General features: G+C 43.3%; 1 protein-coding gene across 1 annotated transcript; it reads left to right on the top strand.

Moving 5' to 3' along the window:
- The first annotated feature begins 1241 nt into the window (after window positions 1-1241).
- On the top strand, window positions 1242-15690 carry tmem200a (transmembrane protein 200A). The gene is made up of 5 exons (XM_073493252.1): window positions 1242-1491; window positions 12407-12538; window positions 12756-13060; window positions 13734-13897; window positions 14532-15690. The coding sequence occupies exons 2-5, from the start codon at window positions 12414-12416 to the stop codon at window positions 15639-15641; spliced, it is 1704 nt and encodes a 567-aa protein (XP_073349353.1). The 5' UTR covers window positions 1242-1491; window positions 12407-12413; the 3' UTR covers window positions 15642-15690.
- Window positions 15691-21165: the final 5475 nt, after the last annotated feature.

Genomic DNA, 21165 nt, shown 5'->3' with positions numbered 1-21165 from the left:
GGGTATTTTTTTAGTGCGTGTGGTGCTATAATGAGAGCGAAGGTCGGGTTTAAGGTCGAGGATGACCAGAGGAGCTGCAGAATGCCCTAATGATGGTGCACACATGTGCCACTATGCCCTCAGAGCCCAACTTCTCAGCCAAAAAAATAATGGCCTGTCTCTCTCTCTCTCTCTCTCTCTCTCTCTCTCACACACACACACTTCAGGCTTCTTGTTCAAAAATATCTTGTGTGTTTACACTGAATGCATTTCAGCATGTAAATACAGGAAATGGCATGCGTGGCAACATCTGCAACGTTTTTTTTTTTTTTGCTCCCCTTACTGAACCAAAACATGGCGCTCTGATAACAACAAACATCTGGCCAGTTGTTGCATATCTTACATGAACAACACAAGCAGTCAGTCATGCCAGACTTACATCTGAGCACTTATTCCCACACTGCATTTTCTCGCCGCAGGAATGTTGTATTTCCTGTGCTAATACTTTATTCACAATCCTGCTGCTTGTTGCATTTCAACACAACAAGCTGATCCCTCCTTGAAGCTGAGCATCACCGAGGGGCTTCTCCTCCTCCACCCTCAGTCGTCCCCCCTAATCGTCTGCGCCCTGCACATGCAAGAAAAGCATGGCACGGCGCCTCCAAACACACGCGCAAGACGCATCCACCTCCCAGTGCTTCACCCCCATCTCTTACTCTCTCTCTCTCTCTCTCTCTCTCACGCACGCACACGCACACTCCTCAGTGAAAGCCTCTCACATTCCCACAAGCGTAGAAGCGCTTTGGAGGAATTGGATGGAGCTGCCTCGTCTCTCTCCGGCTCAGAGGAATAAAAACACGCTTTTACAGTGCTCGCCGCTTCTTCTTACCACGCAGTGACTTGCTGCTGAGATTTCTTCAGAAGAGTTGTGTCTTTTTTTCTCCATTTTTTGACGTGATATCAAGTTTTTTTGGTTTTTTATTTTTCTGGACGCGAGAATCGAGAGAGCGCGAGTTTTACGCGGAGGGACATCACATCAGCGGCTTTTGTTGTCTTTCCCCGACGAGACAAGGAGTATTTTTTTTGCGCTGGGGAACTACAAGCGGAGCTTTTACGAGTTTTAAAAAAGGAGGAATGTGTTCAAGGATTTTCCTTCAGTCGTAATTAGGAGCGCGTTTCGCTGCCCTCATTGTCCGGCGCGCATATTGTCTCCATATGGCGTAAAAACGTGCTCCGCGCGTAACAAAGTCATCCAACGAGAGACTTTTGAAGCCAGCTGACCCAACTCAAACTGTGATAATGACCTTGTACCGTCTCCGTTAAGATCCTCGGCTGTGCTGCTGTTTGGAGCTGAACTCTCCCTCCTGTCATCTGAATTTTCTCCGGCATGGCATCTCAGTGGAAGTAGCCTTCAAAGTGGAAGATGGCTTTTTACTTCCCCCCAGGTTACAGCCTAATCCCCCTCCATGCCTAATGGCACAGTGACGGTGAAAACTCTTGCTTTTTGCGAAGGTAAGCTGTGTTTGACCTCTCCAACTTCCCAAACACTCGTTTTGAGTCAATCCAAGTCGACAGCTCTACAGTCTATCTTTTTATTTACATCCATATTTAATGAGGTTTCCTTCAATATTTGATGAACGGGGAAGTTTGAACATGATGGCTACATCTTGCCATCTTTCGAGTGTAATTGCTGCTGTTTACTGGACAGGACTGTGATATCATCTGAGATAGTGTCAGTGTCTCTTTTCTTGATTGATCGGAGAAGGAACGCCATGATCGTTTCATTGTGCCAGGGTTGAGAGATGACCGCTGCCTGCTGTATCTGTATTATGACTAACCTCGTAGCAGCCTAACAAGGAAGGATGTCAACATGTATGCCTTCAGAGACAGGTCAAAGGTCATCAATGAACGGTCAATGCTCATTTCCAGTGAAAACCCTTCAAACTTTATTTAAAGATCCCCTCAAGACGTATGTTAAACTACTCACTATACATTAAATTTATTAAAATGACATCAACTCCTTCTCTCGCATTGAAAGTCCAGACACTGAGGGGCACAATACACTACGTCTCTCACTTTATTGTACACTCGGTGCATGTGTAACTCGTATTTTCAAGCGTTGCGAATATTCAAGCGAGCCTGCTCCTGCATGCACGTCTTAAAGGGGCATTAAGCAGTTTTGGAGAAGAAATTCAAACCCAGAATTTTAATATTTACAATATCAATAAGGTACTAAAACAAACCTTTTTCCCTAAATGAATAAACAAGCTGTTCTCAGAGGAAAATAAGGTCCCCAGAACAATGTTTGAAGCTAGAAAGGTGGCAGGGTCCGCCACATGTAAACAAAGTAAAACAGTATAAAATTGTGTTTTATTTGTTTATTTAGGCCTAAAAAGTCAACAAAGGTCTTTCTCTTCTGATTAAAGTGTATTCCCTAAAACGACATAGTGCACCTTTAAACTCAGATTCAAGGTAAAACCAGCCTCCCTGTGTCAAACTGCTCATTCATCATTCTGCACACTGAAGGTCAAACATCTGAGCGAAGGAAAAATGAGCAAAATACATTTTACAGTTCACAAAAGCCGCTGTGTATCTGGTTTCATTGTCTTCAGCGTGATTCCAGTAACGTTGGTGAATCATTCAGGAGTACGTCTCACCTCGAGAGCCGTTTGAATAAGCAGGGTAACTCGCTGAGCCTAATGGCTCGTAGCAGAGGGCTTCCAAACACATTACCCCAGAAATGTGGCTTAATTTGAGAATCATCAAGAAGTCAGGCGACGTATCGGCTAATCCTCCTTCACACATATCCACTAACTGGATAATCCTGTTTAAATACCCCTGGGTCAGCAGTTCCTTCACTTTGTCGCTCCAAAGACTCCCACAGAGGGACGTGTGAGCCCACAAACCACCACCTGATAACAAGAGGTCATCCTGCAAGACTACGTGTGAGGAGAGTATGGTGTATCTGATATTCAAGACATAATCCCTGTTTCCGCTGAGAATGTGTTCAAGGTCAAATGACATGAGAACTGTTAGTTTATGGAAAGTGGAATTAAATGATCTCTTAAAGGTACAGTACGTTGAATTCATACTCAAAATAAATAGGGGGCAGCATATCAGTAGGCTGACTGTAGCTGCCGTTAGCTAGTTAGCTCAGTTAGCTATGCAGCTATCAGTCCAGACTGGGAGTCTGAAGATTTCAGAAAACCAGGGGAGCGCTGGTCTTTAGACTGCTAGCATAGGAGCTTTGGACCGGGACGGACAGGGGCTAGCTGGTTAGCATGCTAACTTCTGCAACACAATACAAACACGTCATAACGTCACAACTTAATAGCGTTATTCTTCACATTCTGTTTATAATTTAGCTACTTTTTAAACTGTGTTCAACTCAAATTCGTATATATTGCACCTTTAAGTGCCAAGACACACCAAACCGACATTAAAAAACTAGGGCTGACACTGGCCGACCGTCAGCCTGGTGTGTCAAGGTCCTAATAACCTAAACACAGGCCCAACAAAGGTCCCAGGACCCCAGTTTTCGGTGCCACTGCGGCAGTCGTGGACAGCTCGTGCCTCAGGACAAGTGTGGGTGACGATCAGAGAGAGTCATTTTGCGGGAATGAACAGGGGGTTCGCTCCAGTACACACACACACATGCCTGGCATGAGCATCTGGTGATTCAATTCAAGGCTTAATGCAATTGAGCCGAGCTGGATTGATCACAGGAGGCAATGACACTGATGCAGTGTGAAGGATGTGAGATGCGAGGAAAAAAAAAAACTGCATGTATCATCAAAATAATGAGGAAGAAAAAAACAAACAAGACGGTGAAGAGTGTGCAGGATTTGACACTCGAGTGTTTGCATCAGAAAATATGCTGCCGAAAGGTCAGCGAGAAAACACAAAGTGACATATTCTCCAGACAGATGACTCATCATTGACCGCGAGTCTGTAGGAGTGAAGCGATGCACTAACACGAGCGTGCTATCTGTTTATGCCTTGCTCATTCTTGTTCCTCCTTTTCCTTTTCCCTGTGGTCTTTTCCTCCCTCCGGTCTTCTCCTATGAAAGCCAATTTCCTTTGGACTTTGCGATCAAAAAAACTAAATGGCAAGAAGGATGAAGACTTCAGTCAGGGCATGCTCATGTAAAGATCTGATTACTCAGGAGCCAGCCAGACTAAAATCGTACAGGTATATTTAATTTCAGTCGATTCTGTGACTCACGTCTCATCATTGTCACTGCAGGAAACAAGATGTTGAACATTGTAAACCCACTCAACAGGAGAAAATGTGATCACTTTTTTAACAAGCCATTTTCTCATGCTATATCAAGCTCCTGCACAGCCCAAGGCCAAGTGCACAGCTGTTATTTGCCTTATTAGATCTTCTTCTCAGGACTGTGTGTGTGCGTGTGTGTGTAGTCACTGAGCTTAAATGACATTTTCCTTACTTTCCTCACGCTTGGTACTTGTTAGGGTGTCATACGGTGACCTCATATAACTCCCAGCACAGTTTTCACTCGCTAATGGGCACCTTTGTGTCACATCAGATTATTACTATGATTACCAGTTTCTAATTTGTTAAACGTGTTCAAGCGTGTTCCTAACCACACTTTTAGCACAGTGTTGTCACAACATTAGATAGAAAATTGAACCTACAGAAAGGCAAAGCTGCAACATAAAGACATTTAAAGTGTTATCTTATCCGTGGTTTGCAGAAAAACGTACAGTGCCAGCATTTATTCTGGCGATGGGTTGTCCTATCTGCCAAAGTGTGAAGCTGGAGCAAAATTACACCCAAAATGTGTTGATACGACGGCCTTTTCTAACTATCACTAGTCAAAAGCATGGATCCCTACCATCTACCCTATATGACGTAAACGCAACATAATCAACCAGAATAACTAAAAACACCTGTGTGTCCGTGCTGATTAGATTCAGCTTAACGACTTTCAGCTCAACGAATGCAGCTTGCAGATGTGCTGGTCAGAAGTTTGTAGTTAGGGGTACTGAAATATCAGATTTAACTACAAAAAGCCACAAATCTTCATCTCAAACATCTGCACAGAGTAACACACAAAGCACAGAACGTGCTGTAGTGTGCGGAGAGCGTGATGGAAGTGTTTTTATCTGTGTTTGGTGTTCTCTGGTGGAGATTTGCATTTGAGAACAACATGAATTCAAGGACAGTTTTCTTTCAAATAACCTTTTTATTTCATTTTATCATACAAACCGAACTACAAAAACATGTTTCTGAAATAACAAGCAGAATCGAAATGCCTCCAGTAAGAATCCTGGGTTCAATCCAAGATGGCGGCTCTTCCTTAAACATTTCCAGCTGCGGCGCTGGTCAGGGTTCACGTGCTTATCGCTCTACTGGTTACTCTTGACTGGTTGGTCAGAGTGCCTGGACCTCGGGGGCATGAAAAGCAACACAATCAGCTGTCAGGGATCACTGACTGAGGTTGCCTTGTGTGATCAAGCAGCTGTGGGGCGCCTCTCTGCAGCTGACTCTGACCTCTGACCTTGAAGGAAAAGCAAACAGAGAAATCCATTTCAGGGATCGAGAAAAGTAAATTAGTGATACTGTGACAGAATAAAGCAGACCTGCACCTGCTGTAAGGCACATCGTGTGTTTAAATCCATGTGTCACATCTCATCTCGCTGTTATATCTTCTCTGAGAAGCAGAAACATCATGTTTTTTCACGTTGCAGCCCATTATAACGACAATACCTGCTTTACATGTCTACTGAAGTTAGAAGTTATTTTTGTCAAAGCTGCGGGGCTTTAAGGACAGCTGACAATCAAGACTCCGCTGCCAAAAAGCATCACATTAGAGAGCTTTATTGTCTGTAAAACTAAAAAAGCAGTCGCTGACCTTGTAAAAAGAGTCGTGTGTACTTCTTCCATTATAGGTTGATGTGTTGTGGGTTTTAGAAGGCACGTGCTAAGAGGATTTCCTAAAACTACCTCTGCTTGTAACTGCATTTTCCTCCCAGCACCCATCTGGTAAAGTGATTATCTGCAGATTAATGTAATAATAAGTGTACACAGTTTGTAGTTAATGGGCTGAAACATGCAAAAAAAAAAAAAAAAGGATAAACTTTAACACACATTAAAATATGTCCTTAGTTAACCCACTATCCATCCTATATTATACTATATATACTATATACAGGATTATACTATATTGGATTGTATTAAACTACACTATACTGCACTGTAATATATAATGCTATACCATGTAACATCCTACCTGTACTATATTATATCGACTTAACCATACTACCATACTAATACTGCTATATTATACCATATTATACTATGTTGCACTTTATTACTGCCCTACAGTTTATTACACATTATACTATAATGTAAACCATTACAGTCTGTTCTCAGGTGAGCACAGAAGATATCGTCTGACCCGTCGCAGAGTCTTCATGCCGTGTGAGAGCTCTTGCCGTCTGGCAGGCGATACAGAACCCCCCTGTGCAAAATTAACCTTTATAGAAACTCATTTGTTCAAGATTTTTAAATAATGCTGCTTGAGGCTGCGTGGACTGTGCAGCAGCTCACGGTCTTCTTTAATCACGGGTTGTGTAATATGTGTGATTTGTGTTGGTGCTGCTCTGTTTCTATGTTTTTTGGCTCTATCATATGGTTGATGAAGGTTCTCAGTCATCCAGGTCAGCTGTATCGAAGGCAACTGGACGTGTTTCAGTTTCTTGAAGACGTCTCACATCTCATCCAAGAGGCTTCTTCAGTTCTAACAGCTCTAGTTCTCATGTCATACCACATTTTATTCTATACTCTCGCTATACTTTACTATATTGTTTATACTTTCTAGAACCTGACTGATAAATCAGTTGTCTGATATTATCGGTTGACATTGGCCTACCACAGATATATCTGTATCAGCAGCTGTCTCACTGAGTAAGTCAGGTGTTTTGAGGTTTAACTTTACAACAAGAAAACAAAAGTCAAATGTTACGCTGAATTCATTCTTATCTATTGAAATCAATGAACGAGCTCTTTTCCACAGTCATGTGGATGCACTTTGAAATACAGCACTTAAATCTGACCTGGCATTTAACGACAATCCCTCTATTATAATCCCCCTATTTCAAGTAAAAAGCAGCATTGAAATCAGGGCATTCAAAAAGATCACATATTGTTCACTGTGTCTTTGCCCTTGACTCACGCAGGTATAATTTCCCTCGGCCTTCGCAAGAGAGAAGAAAGTAAAATACCTTCTGATATTCAAACGCCCTGAGAAGCCTGAAATAGCACTTACTGGAGTTGTTTTGAGGGTAGTCCGCCAAAGCAGTGGTTATCTGACTCTCAGCTCCATGATATTATGGCAGATGACCTTAGCGGAGCAGCAGGGGGGCTTTGTCTGTCTCTCCATGTATATCCACACCAGGAGCAAAAGAAAGAGCCAGTGATAGAGAATTTGTTTTGACACTTAGAGCAATTTGGCCTCAGTTAACCTCACCAGAGCAGTTTATGACAAAACACACTTGAGCCACGGTAACTGTAATGGGAGACATAATAGATATAAATGTTTCTCTCCTTACCGCGCTCCATTTTTATCTCCCCTGCCCATTCCTCTCTCATTACATCTTTTCCTTCTCCCTCTATTTGTGTCCGTATGAGATGCATTCCTCTATGACGTGTTAGCCTACAGTTCACTGAAGTGAGTCACTTGAGACAAACTTTTTTCAGCGTCCTTCCAGAGTAAAAAAAAACAAAAAAACACCTCCTCTCTTCTCTCTCTCCATGTCTTCCCCCCCTCTGGCTGTCTTCTTCGCATCCCGATTCCTCCTATCTTTACTCTCCCCCCACACACCTGACGTCTCCTTGTTTTGTTTTTCCTCTCCCACCTTGTTCTGTTCTGTCCTCTTTCCTCTCCCTCGTTTTTTTTTCTCTCTCTCTCATGTGCAGAATTCAGAGAGAATTTTAGAGCTTCACCACGATATCGCATAAACAACTTGTAATTAGCACCCTCGATGCAATGCTAACGTGTAAACGTTGAGGGTGCAAAATATTCGTTTTTTTCTCTTTTGCAAGCACCTTTCATGCCAAATTCTCTGTTGCTCTCACCCCCTCTGTTCATCCTGGTGTCTCCCTTTCACCATCTCGTCTTCTCATTTCATCCCACTTGCCAATTCCCTCTCGCCTCTCTCCATTCCCTCCCAATTCTACTCCGGCATCCTTCGCCTCAATCACACCTCTTTGAAAACCGATAGAAGCAGAGTGAAATCCTTCCAAACTGTGACATACAAGTATGTGTATGTATATATATATATATATATATATATATATATATACATATATATATATATATATATATATATATATATATATATATATATATATATATGTATATGTGGACAGAAATAAAAATATAAATCATATGTATTCATGGGAAAGGCCCTTTTGTGAACAGGATGCAGCGTTAATGATATTACCTGTCATTCCTGTGCACACAGCTGGTGGTTGCTATAGAAACGTGTCACCTAGCAGCAGAACATGTAGTTGCTATAGGGACAATAAGTCACGTGACATCTCCTATAGGTACCTGTCGCTATTATGCTACAAAAAGACATCACCTCGAGGATGCAACACACGGGGGGATGCCCGCTGGGAAACGCATGACGTTTTTTAAAGTGGGAACTCATCTAAGAAGTGCGTCTCTAAATGTTTAAGTGTCTCCATTAACAGATGAATGTGCTCCCTGCAGGGTGAGGTATCATAAATTGTTGTAATCGTTTTCTGACTGTGAGCGTGCACAGATAAACAGCGGAAATCATTTATAAGGTGATCACAAGGAGGCTTATTCATCATTCATTAAAGACTAATTAGGAAAGTGCTTATTACGGCAGTGAAGCGGAAAATGGAGCAGCGGATTTCGCATTATTCATAAGTTTTATCTCACAGGAGGCGGAAAACATAACGCGCTGGATGAGTTCTTCCTGGGTGTTGCTGGATTTGAACACGTCATCGAACGCGGTCACAGCACAGGTCCGACACGCTCCCCCCCAGCAGAGAGCCTCGCTGTGTCGGAGCCTGAGTGGTTTCTCATTAGGGCTGCTGCTGTGTCGGTAACGGCAGCACTTCGTTCTCTCTGCCCCACTTGTTTCCTGCTTCCGCTTTGTTAAAACTACAGGCGCACTTGGCTTGTTTTCCGCCTCTGTCCTGTCATCACTGGCAGAAACAGCACTCTGCCTTCCTTTATTGTCTTTGTCTCCTTTTTTACAGTTGTTTTCAAACTCTTTGTACAGGCTTTCAGTTTCCGGTCATGACTCAGTGTTGCACCCAGGTATCCCTCTCCCTCCTCACCCCACTTCCTCCTCCTGTTCTCGTATTCCTGTTGTCATCTTTTCTCTTATTTTTCGTCTCCTTCCACTGCACTCCCATGGATCCCTTTCTCATCTTTGAGTAAACCGAGGGAATCTCTCCCCCTGCTCATGAAACACTGTGTGGGTTTCCTGTTTGACGCACACCAAGGAGTGAAAGGAGAGAATCAAGTAGAGAGAGCGAGAGTGAGAGGGAGCGCAGAAAAACCCGAGAGAAGAGGCTGGTAGTGTTTGTCCTTGTGTGATTCACCATCTGTGGTAAAGCACTCTCCTACGGCAGTATTACCAATAGGATGATTGACATAAAAAATACATTAAGATGTGAGAAGGCGAAAAAGAGGGTAGGAGGGAAGAACGTCTGGTCTTGTTTGTGATTCACCCTTACTTTAAATACTAAAAGCTGTGTCTGCTTCTGATGCTTAAATCAGACTTTATTGCTATGAGATATGTAGAAGAAAAGAGAGAGGGGAAGCGTGAAAGAGGGAAGTAACCAAATAAAAGAAAATTAAAATTAGAGACAGATTAAAAATAGATCTTAGAGGACAGTGGGAGGAGAAACATAAACAGAGCGAGAGGAGATAAGATGAGAAAGAAAGCTGGGGTGGAGGAAAGGAAGAACGGGGAAGGGAAAAATTATTCAGGGTCACAACCAGAATGCATTAGACGGTAGACTGAGGGTGAGAATAGGAGAGCGGCAGAGATTTACAGATAGCGTGTTCTTGGATGAAGGAATAGAGAGAGAGAGAGATATGGAAGCGAGGAGGGAGAGAGAAATTAAAACACAGACAGACGAAGGTCATGAGCGTGTTCTTGTTCCCACGCTAAATCCATTTATCCTAATAAATATACATACAGGTACACACACACACGCACAGACGGCGCAGAACATTAGTAGCCAAATAGTTATGCTGTTTTATTATGGTATTGAAAAAGAAACAGTACCCCACCAACTCAGTCCAGCCCAATCTCACACCAAAGCGTGTAATAATTCACTCAAGGTCAGCGTGCGAGTGTCATGGTTCACCTCGCCTCGGCGTATGAAGGGGCGGTAGCAAAAAGGGCGATAATGAAGAGACCAAAGGACGAACGTATTAGAAAGAGCAAGAAAGTCCATAATGAAAAGAGCCTGGGATCGGCTGGGTGGCTCATTCAGAGGACCTTCATCCTAGGTTTGAGTCCCATGTTAGTAAATAGTGACTGTTTTAAAGCAGACATATTAACCTTTTTAACTTGAGAGATCTTTGACATGCACAAGAACCTGTATATACTGGGAAAGGAAAACAATTTGAAAGTGTAATAGGTCTCCTTTAAAACCAGACGGTGTGTTTGTTATACCAAACTTGATCTCTGACGAAGAATGTGTTGTTTTCACAGTTCAGCAGGGCCAAGCGCGATAGTGAAACAGGGGACTGCTGGGTTTATTACATGGCTTGGCTTGTTACCCTCTTGCACAATCACATCTCAATCTCATTCTAACAAAACAAAACACAACACAGCACAGTTACTTTCTAAAATAACCATTTAGATCACAATCACACATTCCACTGAAAAAAAACTTGTTACTGACAGCTTCATACCCTTTTTTCCCTTTAAAAACTACCGTCATTAACATATTATTAATCTTACGGCTGGTGATTACTAACTCTTTAAATGCTCCGAGGCAGCTTTCTATGGTCAGCTGAAGGCTGAAACGAGCTATATATTGTACTGTACTTGTGGGAGGTTGCCTGAGTATGTTAATTGTGAGGGGGAGCAAGAAAATGATGCAAGTTATCTTAAACGTTTGAAGGTGGTGCTCAAGCCACGATTCAAACAATGTTATCACTTTCCACTGCTGCTTCACGGCTGTTTGCTGATGATTCTGCTGATGGCGCCTGACCCACAACTGATCACTGTGGTTTCATCGTTCTAGAGTAACAAGAAACACATTCGGTCTTTAGCAATACAGCTACTTCTGAAGAGCAATAATAGAAATGTCCATTCAAATTCTCTACCGTGGTAATTTAACTTCAAATATAGTCACTTTAATCCTCTTAGTACTGAACGGTACAATGCTAATGTTAATGTGCCCCCAGATTAACAGGCATTTAAACCCAAATGAAGGCTCCCAGAATAGGCCTGTTTGTTTTAAACCCACTTCCTTTTAATAACTATTAATAGACATCTGAGCAGCTGGTGAGCACAGAGACCATGATTCATTTGAATAATATGTCAGACTTGCAGCCCTATTTACAGTTTTAGAACTGCAACAACAACGTAAATAACAACAAAATATAAATAAATGACTGATTTGAATTGAAATGAATAAAAATGATCAGATATTACAAGAAACCTGAGCGATGCACATTTCTCTCTCTGTTCGCTTTCTATTTCTGCTCGTCTTATCTTGTTTCCTGAGTTTCTCTCTCGTACGCAGAGGAAGAATGCTGCAAACAAACATCCTGCAGGGGTGTATGGCTACGTACAGCATGCAAACACATGCACACGCATTCGCATCCCTGCCCGTGCTGGCCTCAAGTCTGGCCTCCAAAGACAACATCCCCAGTAAACAGAGGAGACTTGTAGTGGGTGTGCACATTTTTGTGCGCCGACATCTGTATCACAGCTAAACTGCAGAGAGCTTTTCTTAAGCTTTAAAAGACGCTCAAAGTCTGACACACTTTCCTTGTGAAAGTGTGTATTCAAAAGTCACTGCTGTCCTTTAGTTGAGACGCTTGTGTAAAATAAAATAAAAAGAGCTGGAGCTGGTTCAATCTGCTGGATCTGTGGGTGACGCTGCACTCTGAATATCAAGTGTCTTACAACTCCTTTACTCAATGCATTTGGGAGATTTGAGAAGTGCATCCCTGACCTGTTCTTAAATTTGAATGTTGTTAATGTTTTTCGTCTATGTGCATTCTGTGCATCTTTTTGATTGCGTGTAAGAGAGACCAAACAAACTGGCAGGGAACAGCTCCACATCGGTGGTTGTTTAGTAGTCTGGCAGCACGAACACATTCACAACAGATGCTGGACATGCAGCGCATGTTAACTCATTGCTAACGTACTTCTTCGTGTGTATCTGCAGGTTCAGTATGACTGCAGCAGCAGGTGTGCTAACAGGCTTGGCCAAGCTTAAACGCCAAGACTCAGCCCGCTCTCAGCACCGGACCCTATCAGCGGCAGGCCTAGGAAACGCCGCCCCAGAGAGTGCCCCCAGGTGATTATCTTAGTCGATTCCTGTGACCTAGGCAAGACCTGTAACTGTAAATGAGCTGTTTTACTTTGGGCAACAGGAAACTGATAGCAGTTTAATTTGTATGTGATTAATGAGCATTAATGTTACAAAAAGCTAGAAATGACTGTTAACAAACAACTTTAAGTGTGCCATGGCAAAATATATGTCTCCATAAACCATCAATCGTCTTTTCATTCAGAAAGCGGAAACGACGCACTGATGTTGTGGTTGTGCGAGGAAGGCTTCGCCTCTACTCTGCCTCCGGGTTTTTCCTCTTCCTTGGATTAGTCATCCTGGCCGTAGGGATCGGCATGGCGACACTGGGTTACTGGCCGCACAGTGAAAGCACGCCCCCGGCCAAATCGCAGACGAGAGGTGGACCAAAGACACCAACTGCTGGAGGAGCTCAAACATCTGCCACGGGCGAAGGAAATAAAACCAAGATGGCCGCAACAGACGGGGATGTGGCTAACTCCAGCACTAATCATAATGTGCAAGGTGAGAGTCATTTCCCTGAATACTTAAGACACTTAGGCTGCGTTCCAGACAACTCAGAGCTCGAAAATATGTCTCACCTCCTACTGGAAACAGTATGCGATGTTACTCAGAAGTCAGAATTGCTATTTGTAAACTCAAATCCATCTACCCCCACTTCATGAGGGAGCAGTTGTCTGACATCACACAAGAATGACGGCACCCACGGGGAGGATGTAGGGTGTATTTGTAGACAGAAGCAATAAACTGCTGCACTTGATCATTATTTTTCGTCAGTTTGTTATCTAAGTTGTGCTCTAATCTACTGGAAGAAAGGCCAAACGCGAAGCCATAAGATGCCACCCCAGACGAGCTCAACTGCTGCCAGCAACACGGCTATATTAGCTGTGATTATTAACCAGGGAGTTGAGCCTGCCAAACTTTCTAAGCTCCTGGATGATTTGAAAAAGTTGCCTAAACCTAGTACATGCAAGGAGGCTGCACTGCTCTGGGTTCAATTGTGTGACATCATTTTGTCAAGGTCAGCCAAGTTGTTTGGTAACGTTTGGCGTTGTGCACCTGGGACGCTTGAGGGTTTTAGGAAATTCTGACCTTCGGCTTCGACTGGAACGCAGCATTTACTGCGTGGTGTATAAACTCATACTTCTAATATTAAATGACCCTCCTTGTGTCCTACATGTAGATACACCCTCCAAGCAGACTGGGGGCGCTCTTGCGCGGTTCCTGGAACAGCATCGTCACTCTGAGAGGATGAAGATGTTCGGGCCTTTCACCATGGGCATTGGGATTTTCATCTTCATCTGTGCTAATGCCATTCTTCATGAAAACAGAGACAGAGAAACTAAGGTAGGGCTGAAATCAATCGCTGAAGAAATGAAATACCAGCGTTTCCAGTGTATTTTGAGGGTCTACATGCTAGTCAACGAGCTGCATCAGGAAAAAAAAACATACAGTCATACTGCCTTTCAAGGCATGATTTATGCAGAAATTGGTTTTAGAAAAGGTTGCGAGGAATATTTCAATTCTAAAACACACGACCTAACTCAATAGAATATGTAGTTGATATTCCTTCTCAACCCTGTATTCTCATTTCTGCTCTTCCTCCACTCTCTAAAAAATATGGGGCCTGCGCACTGCAGTCATCCATATTCATCATCTCTACACAACTAACATGCAAATCATATTTCTGCCAACCTCCTTCCCCCCATATCGCTCCAATTTCCCTCTGATCACATTTCCCCTGCTCTTATGTCCTCTTCTTCCTCTCCTTGATTTGATTACCCCACCCCCACCTCCCACCCCCTCCACCCTTCAGGTAATCTGTGTGACAAATATGTATTCCAAGGTCACAAACATCCAAAATAAACGCACAAATTTGCATCAATAGAATAATATGTTATAATGCGTATTAGACCTATTCTCAGGCAGTCCAAAGTACTACTGCTACTACTACTAATGATACATTTCTCCTCTGCACTAGATAATCCATATGAGAGACATGTACTCGACAGTCATCGACATCCATCGCCTCAGGCAGAAAGAGCATAAACAGCACCAACACCGCAACAGCACCTATTCACGAGACGTTGGAGATCTTCGGGCCTTCGGAGCTGATAACTCAGCACGGTTGGCCAGCAATTCGCTCCTCGCGTTCTCCTCTCGAGCAGGAGGAGGGTCAGCAGAAGAGGAGGAGGTGCTGTTAGGGGATGAGGAGTTTCACAGACAAAGGGAGCAGGCTAAGTTGGATTGTAGTTTTGCGGGGCTGCTGGCTCCGCTCTACAAGGATCGCACCTTCTACGGCCCGGGACTCGGGTTGGCTGGCTCAGATTCGATGCGTCGCCAATGGTCGGTGGATGGAGATGTGGAGAGGGGAGGACACCATGCGCGCTCTATAGTCTCCTCCTCTATCTCCGCATTCACTCTCCCGGTCATAAAGCTCAACAACTGTGTTATTGATGAACCGGAGATGGAGGCGATTACTGAGGAGGAGAGAGGAGGCGAGAGAAGAGACGGAGAGAGGTCACAGCCTCTCAGCTCCATGGAGTCTCTGGTGGTTCCTGTAGCATCCGTTGCCAAGGCCTCCAAACCGCCGGGCTTACACCGGAGCAACTCCGCCTCCTCCTCCTCCCGCTGCTCCTCTATCTCCTCTGCCTCCCTCTCCCCCGCTCCCTCCTCTACCTCAGGCTGCTGGCTCTCCCCGGGAGCAGCGAGGACCGACTTTGGCTCCAACTCCTCTCTGCACATGCTGAGCAGCCACTCCAAATCTCTGGACCTGGAGCGCGGGCCGAGCATGCTCAGCGTGCGCCCGGAGCAGCGAAAACACCCCAGCTGGCCCCGCCTCGACCGTAGCAACAGCAGCCGCAGTAGCAGCGGCAACCGGGGCAGCACTAAAGGCTACACGCGGCTGGAGGACAGAGAAGAGCAAGGGGAGCGGCTGTTAGATGTGTCACAATCGGTGACAATGAGGCGCGACTACAGTAAGCGGGAGAAGCTGCTAATGATATCGAGGTCACATAATAATCTGAGCTTTGAGCATGACGAGTTAAGCAGCAACACACTGAAGAGGGGCAGCTCTGAGACTCGATTCTGAAGACCCTGAACTACAGGCTGATAACAGTTCTGTCCTGCTCTGTAAATTGCTCTCCTGACAGTATGAGTGAACAGCGTTTCTGTGTCAGGGGGACACTAATGAGTTCAGGAGGTTCACCCCAGAGAGAGAGAGGGAACTCAAACCTGGTTCTGAAGACACTTTGTTGAGCAGCACGCTGGAGAGTAGTTAGGAATGGACCATAGTACACAGTAAAAGGCTGAGGCCTCACGTCAGCACGATGCTAAACGCCTGCTGTACCAGGTCCAGTGGTGCTGTCCTGTCGCTGAGCCTGACCTGTGACCTCTGTGGAGAGGAAGTTCCCGACAGGGATCAATAAAAATAAATCCCATTGCATCATCCATCTCCTTTATACAAAGATAGATCTAATAAAGATTTAACAGGATCTCGTCACTGAGACGCTTTAGGATCGTTACTGTTTCATCAAACTGCTTTTGTAAAGTGTTGCAAGGTTTCATTCAAGGACACACTGGAAGAGCTTTGGGCAAGGTTCTTCCTCAGTGCGTAGCAGTGACACAAAGGCAAATCTGTTATAACAGACAGTCAGTTTAGACACAACCTGAGGATTTAGCAAGACTAGAAGAAGACAATAATAGTAAAATGAATGATCTTTGCTTTGAAAACAAAATTATAAAATGCTTAATAGGTTTGTGTACAGAGACTGAGGCTGATAATCATCATTTTTTAGCTCATCTACTGTGCTGGTCTTGAAAATCCGATTCAAAAGCTAAACACAGAATCAGCTTGAAACTTACAGCCTGATGTAAACCTATACAAGAAGACATAACAGCGTACTGCAGCAACAAGGCTTTAAAGTCCAAAAGGTTTAGATATCAGTGGTAAAGTATTTGTTTTAAAGGTTGTTTATGTATGTTTGTGTATCTGTCTGATCCTCAGGCTGTAGCAGAAGTAGAGATCCACACAAAGAGCAAATTCCAACAAAAGCAGTTACTGTAATGTCAATATGCTACAGCACAGATGTGAGTTGAAATCAAAATGCCAGGCGGCAAAATACAATAAGTCCATGTTGCCCTGCAGTCACAATATTGCTGCCCTTTCCCAAGAGGTGTTATGTTTATCTGCTACTGAAATCTAGAGGAAACAATCTTTCGCCACCAAATTTAAAGTCTATTTCCTACTGGAAAAGATTTTAATTGAATTCACTCAGGAAATGCAGTCAATTATTCATATGCTGATCATTTTTGTACACCTATTCACAAACCTAGAGCAGGCCCTAACTATGTATGACCAGAGTTATGATAAATTAGTTCTGTAACAATGATTATTTTCTCATAAGCAAGCTTATGAGAAATGTATGCTGACATTTAGCAGAGGTTAAAGAAATGTCTCAAAACAGCTCAATAGTCCAAAGTTATTCAATTCATAAAGAAATTAGTCATACCCGAGGCATTTCTTGGACTTAAACTATTGATTTGTCGGCATGGTCGATTCTAAGTCAATTAACGTTACGATATTGAAATAGTATGTAAGAGAAAGTGATGTACTAGCTTGGGCCAAAAGTAAATCACCATGTACACATTGATCTTGTGTTATATGTATAAATCCAGGGATCTGTCGTGTTAAAGTCCAACTGAAATTAAACAGCATTTTATCGTCTGCTACAGCACACGTGCAAATCCGCTCTGTGAATCACGTATACTGTTTGCTGTTGTGGTTCTTACTTTTCAGCACCAAATTTCTGATATCTCCCCAGTACCCTATGTCTTCGTTTTAATAATTGAAATAAAAACACTATTAACAATACATCTGAACAACATGTTGATGTTAGTTTTGACTAAAAAAAAAAGGGATGACCGAATGAGATTTCAGTTGGACTTTAAAATGTGAGTCATGCTGTTTCTGCTATAGTCCCCATTCGATGATACACCTTGTGCCCCTTTTTAATATTTATTTATTTATTTTTATTTTTGACAATATTCACCATTTGAGGATGATTGCAGGTTTGAAATCAGGAATTAAGCTACAGAGCAACTCAGTAATAATGTCTCAGCATATTTTGTTATCAACGCGTTGAGGAGGTGTGTTGTCGCTGGACACGTGAAGACATCGTTCTCGTCTGTCGTCGGAGTATGAGCTGATATGATGCCTCCATGTTGCTCACTATCTCTGTTTCAGGTTCTGTTTGGTTTGTCAGCTACCTTAACGACACTTTAACACATTTATTAATGTAGTTGAAACTTCTTCTGTGCTATTTTAACGCGCCACCCGTGAACAATAGGACATCGACACCACCTGTGAGTGTTGAAAAAGACAGAGCCGTTTCTAGGAATGCAGTAATCTCGCCAGAGAGCTTCATTAACTGATTCCCAGCAGTTTTTGCGTCAATGTCCAATTTTAGCCTCTCTCAAAATAAAAAGTATTTTCACTGAAGGATGTTTGGTCTTAATGAGTGTCTCTAACCAATGCTGATTCCTACGCATGCATTCACGTATAGCAGCTCTTCTAGTTACTCAGGGGTCAGTGGGAGGTAACAGCCTCTCTTGGGTACATGAACACACACACACACACACACACACACACACACACACACACACACACACACAACACACCGTCTGACCCCACACCCCAACACAACTTCCCAAATACATCACCAATTCCTATCTCTCTCTGTCTTCCTCCTCCTCCTCCTCCCTTCATCTTCTGCATACAGAATAAGCAAAGGTCTGTATGAGTCATCATCAATTATCATATGCTCTGCAGCTCTCTGAGAACAAAACACACACACTTACACAGAAACAAACATGCACACATGCAAGGACCAAAGATTTTACTTGTGCATGAGAGCATACATACATATTCCTTCCCAAATGCAAATAGTCACCAAAGCATAAATAAACACACACAGGCCGAACGCTTACAGTGCAATTCAAAAGCAGAAGGCTGATGACGCTGTCTCATCTTCTGTGTTACCGAGGGCACAGATCATAATCCTAACCCTTTCTGAAGGCAAGAAACACATTTGGCCAGCAGAGATGGATGATGTCGCATCCAGTTAACGTTAAACTGAAATTGCCTCGTCCTGTTGAGACGTGCCTTCACTCTCTTTGTCGTACCAGTTGAGGATTTTAATGTGAATATGAAAGTAAGGGGTGAAGTCTTTTTGAAAAATAGTTTTGCCCGCAGCTGTCGACTCAGTACTGTCGTTTTAATGGCATAATGTTGGAGCATCTTGTTGTCGGGATTCATTAGGATCCAATCCTGACCTTGTGTCTCTTCTGCAGTCCATTCACTTTCACAAAAAACTAATTTAGACAATCATAACTCTCAAAAAGGTCTTGTTTCACAGAAAGTGACATCAAAGTCAAATTAGCAAGAGCACAAAGGCTCTCGGAGAACACATTACTCACAGAACTTGCTGTAACTACATTTTTGTTGCTAAGCACATCTCCCGTTAAGGTAGACGGCTGAGTAATTAAAGCAACTGAATCAAATGTTTTACTCCCTGCACAGAAGTAAATCCAGCAAATCTAAATGCAAGTGCCTTTTCTCAGTAATCCTTGATGCTTCGACTTCGGGACAGTGTGACCAAGCAGAGCAGGGCACATAGTTTTGCAATATTCTGTACATTTGATTCGAGGAACCTGACGACTAGCTGTAGACTTACTGTGCATGTAACCAAGTGTTCTTTGTCTCACTATCTTCATATCAAAGTCTTACACCCTTAAGTCTTAAATCTTGCATCCACAAATAGATACATGACCTCATGCCTCTTGCCATGCCACTCTCTTCCAAAACAAATGTACGTGCTAGCCAGATCAGGATCTTTAGGACAGGAGGCAGTGGTGCTCATTCTGCTTTTCTTCACAGCGGCCGCCAGAATCAACCCAAAATATAAGTTCTTTGTAGCTGCATTAATGAAACTATACATGATATGACGACCCGTACAGTAGTTGTTGAGGCATTTCACTCAAAAGCACAAATGTCAACCTTAAAGTGGCACAAGAGGGACAGTCTAGTCACCATTTATGTCATCAGCAGAAAAGAATTAGCTTGTTGCTAAATACCAAAGACGGGGTGTGGAGGTCGGAAAGCATCAGACACAGCCTAACACATTGGTTTTAGTGTTTTCATGGGTTTTAATGGCAGTACGACTACAATGACAGAGGCCTTATCCTTAAACCTGCAAAAGACTACTGGCTATTCAAACTGTAATTAGGTCATGAATGCTCTTACATTTGCTGTTCTAGACACCTGCTTTCGAGTCGCTTTATCTAAGAAACCATGTGTGGAGAGAGCTCTTTTCACATTTCCCAGAGCGGCAGCAGCAGTTTGGAATAAACAGAATACAAGCTGGGTTTGTACGCTGAGCGGTGAGAGCCACCAAGGCTGCAGAGATAAATAAAAGAGTACCAGCTATACAGACGCTCAGTCTGCATAACAGTCTTTGAAAGAAACCCGTCACTCTGGACTCTGGACAGAAAATATCCAAACCACTGTTATGTGTTGAGATTATTTCAACCTGCACAGTGAAGGAAGACTGGTATAAACATATTAATGTGGCTCACACACAGATGAAAATTACCATCTCTAAATCCCTCTAGATCACATATTTATACCGCATCAATAGAAAGGAATGACTTTGAAGACCTGAGGCACAGGTGAGCTCGCCCTTGTGAGGACTGATTTTTCATTCATTCATTCGGCTCTTTCTTCTCCCGCAGCAATAACAGGGTTTCATTTTGTGGGTTTGTGTATTTTTCTTTTTCTTTTTTGTCGTGCGTGTGTGCTTGTAGATTGTGAGAACATAATATGTGCATGTGTGTGTTTCGCCCTTGTGTTTTTTTGCCAGTAACAACAGCAGAGATGTGGGCAGTTTACTGACATAATCAGCTAATAAACAGACTAATTACTCGGACACATCTGGAGGGTAAACTGAATGGTTTGCAGATTAGCTGAGGAGAATGGCTGCCAGGAGGGCGAGCTGCATTAGCACAGCTGCCACGGATAATAACAACGCGTCGTGGTTTGGGATGAGCGGTGCTGAATTAGTAATGGAAGTGAGTCATCCAGTCAGTCACATATTGGTTTCTAGAGCGGTGAGCGCTTTATTATTTACTTTTCCTGATAAGGAAAAAAACCAGCAAATTATTATTTTATCAAACCAGATTTCTTATTACTTTTTCGAAAATGTTCAATCAGCGTATCGATGTTGAGGAGGAAGCGTGTAATGTTTCCGTACTGCTACAGACAAGAGTCTCAATGTCAAAGGTCATTTATTTCCCAGAACGTGGCTGAGGGCATCCTCACTCCACTGCCACATTGTCATTATGTCATATTAACCCCTCTCCCTCATCCCTTTATACTCAATCCTGTGTAATTAAGTGGAAAACTGAGTCCCCCTGCAGTGTGTGTCACTGACAGCGCCTTGTGGCGATAGTTCCAGTGTGCGACTGTGTGTTCATGTGCCTTTCTGTGTGTTTGTGCACTTGCCATGAGGCAGCAGTGGGGGTGCCAGCCTAGTTGCCATAGCAGCCCGAGATGTGCT

Source organism: Pagrus major, chromosome 22, assembly GCF_040436345.1.
Source record: "Pagrus major chromosome 22, Pma_NU_1.0".
NCBI classification, from domain to species: Eukaryota; Metazoa; Chordata; class Actinopteri; order Spariformes; family Sparidae; genus Pagrus; species Pagrus major.
Note: the sequence above shows the minus strand (reverse complement) of the source record. Positions and strands in the feature narration are given on the sequence as shown.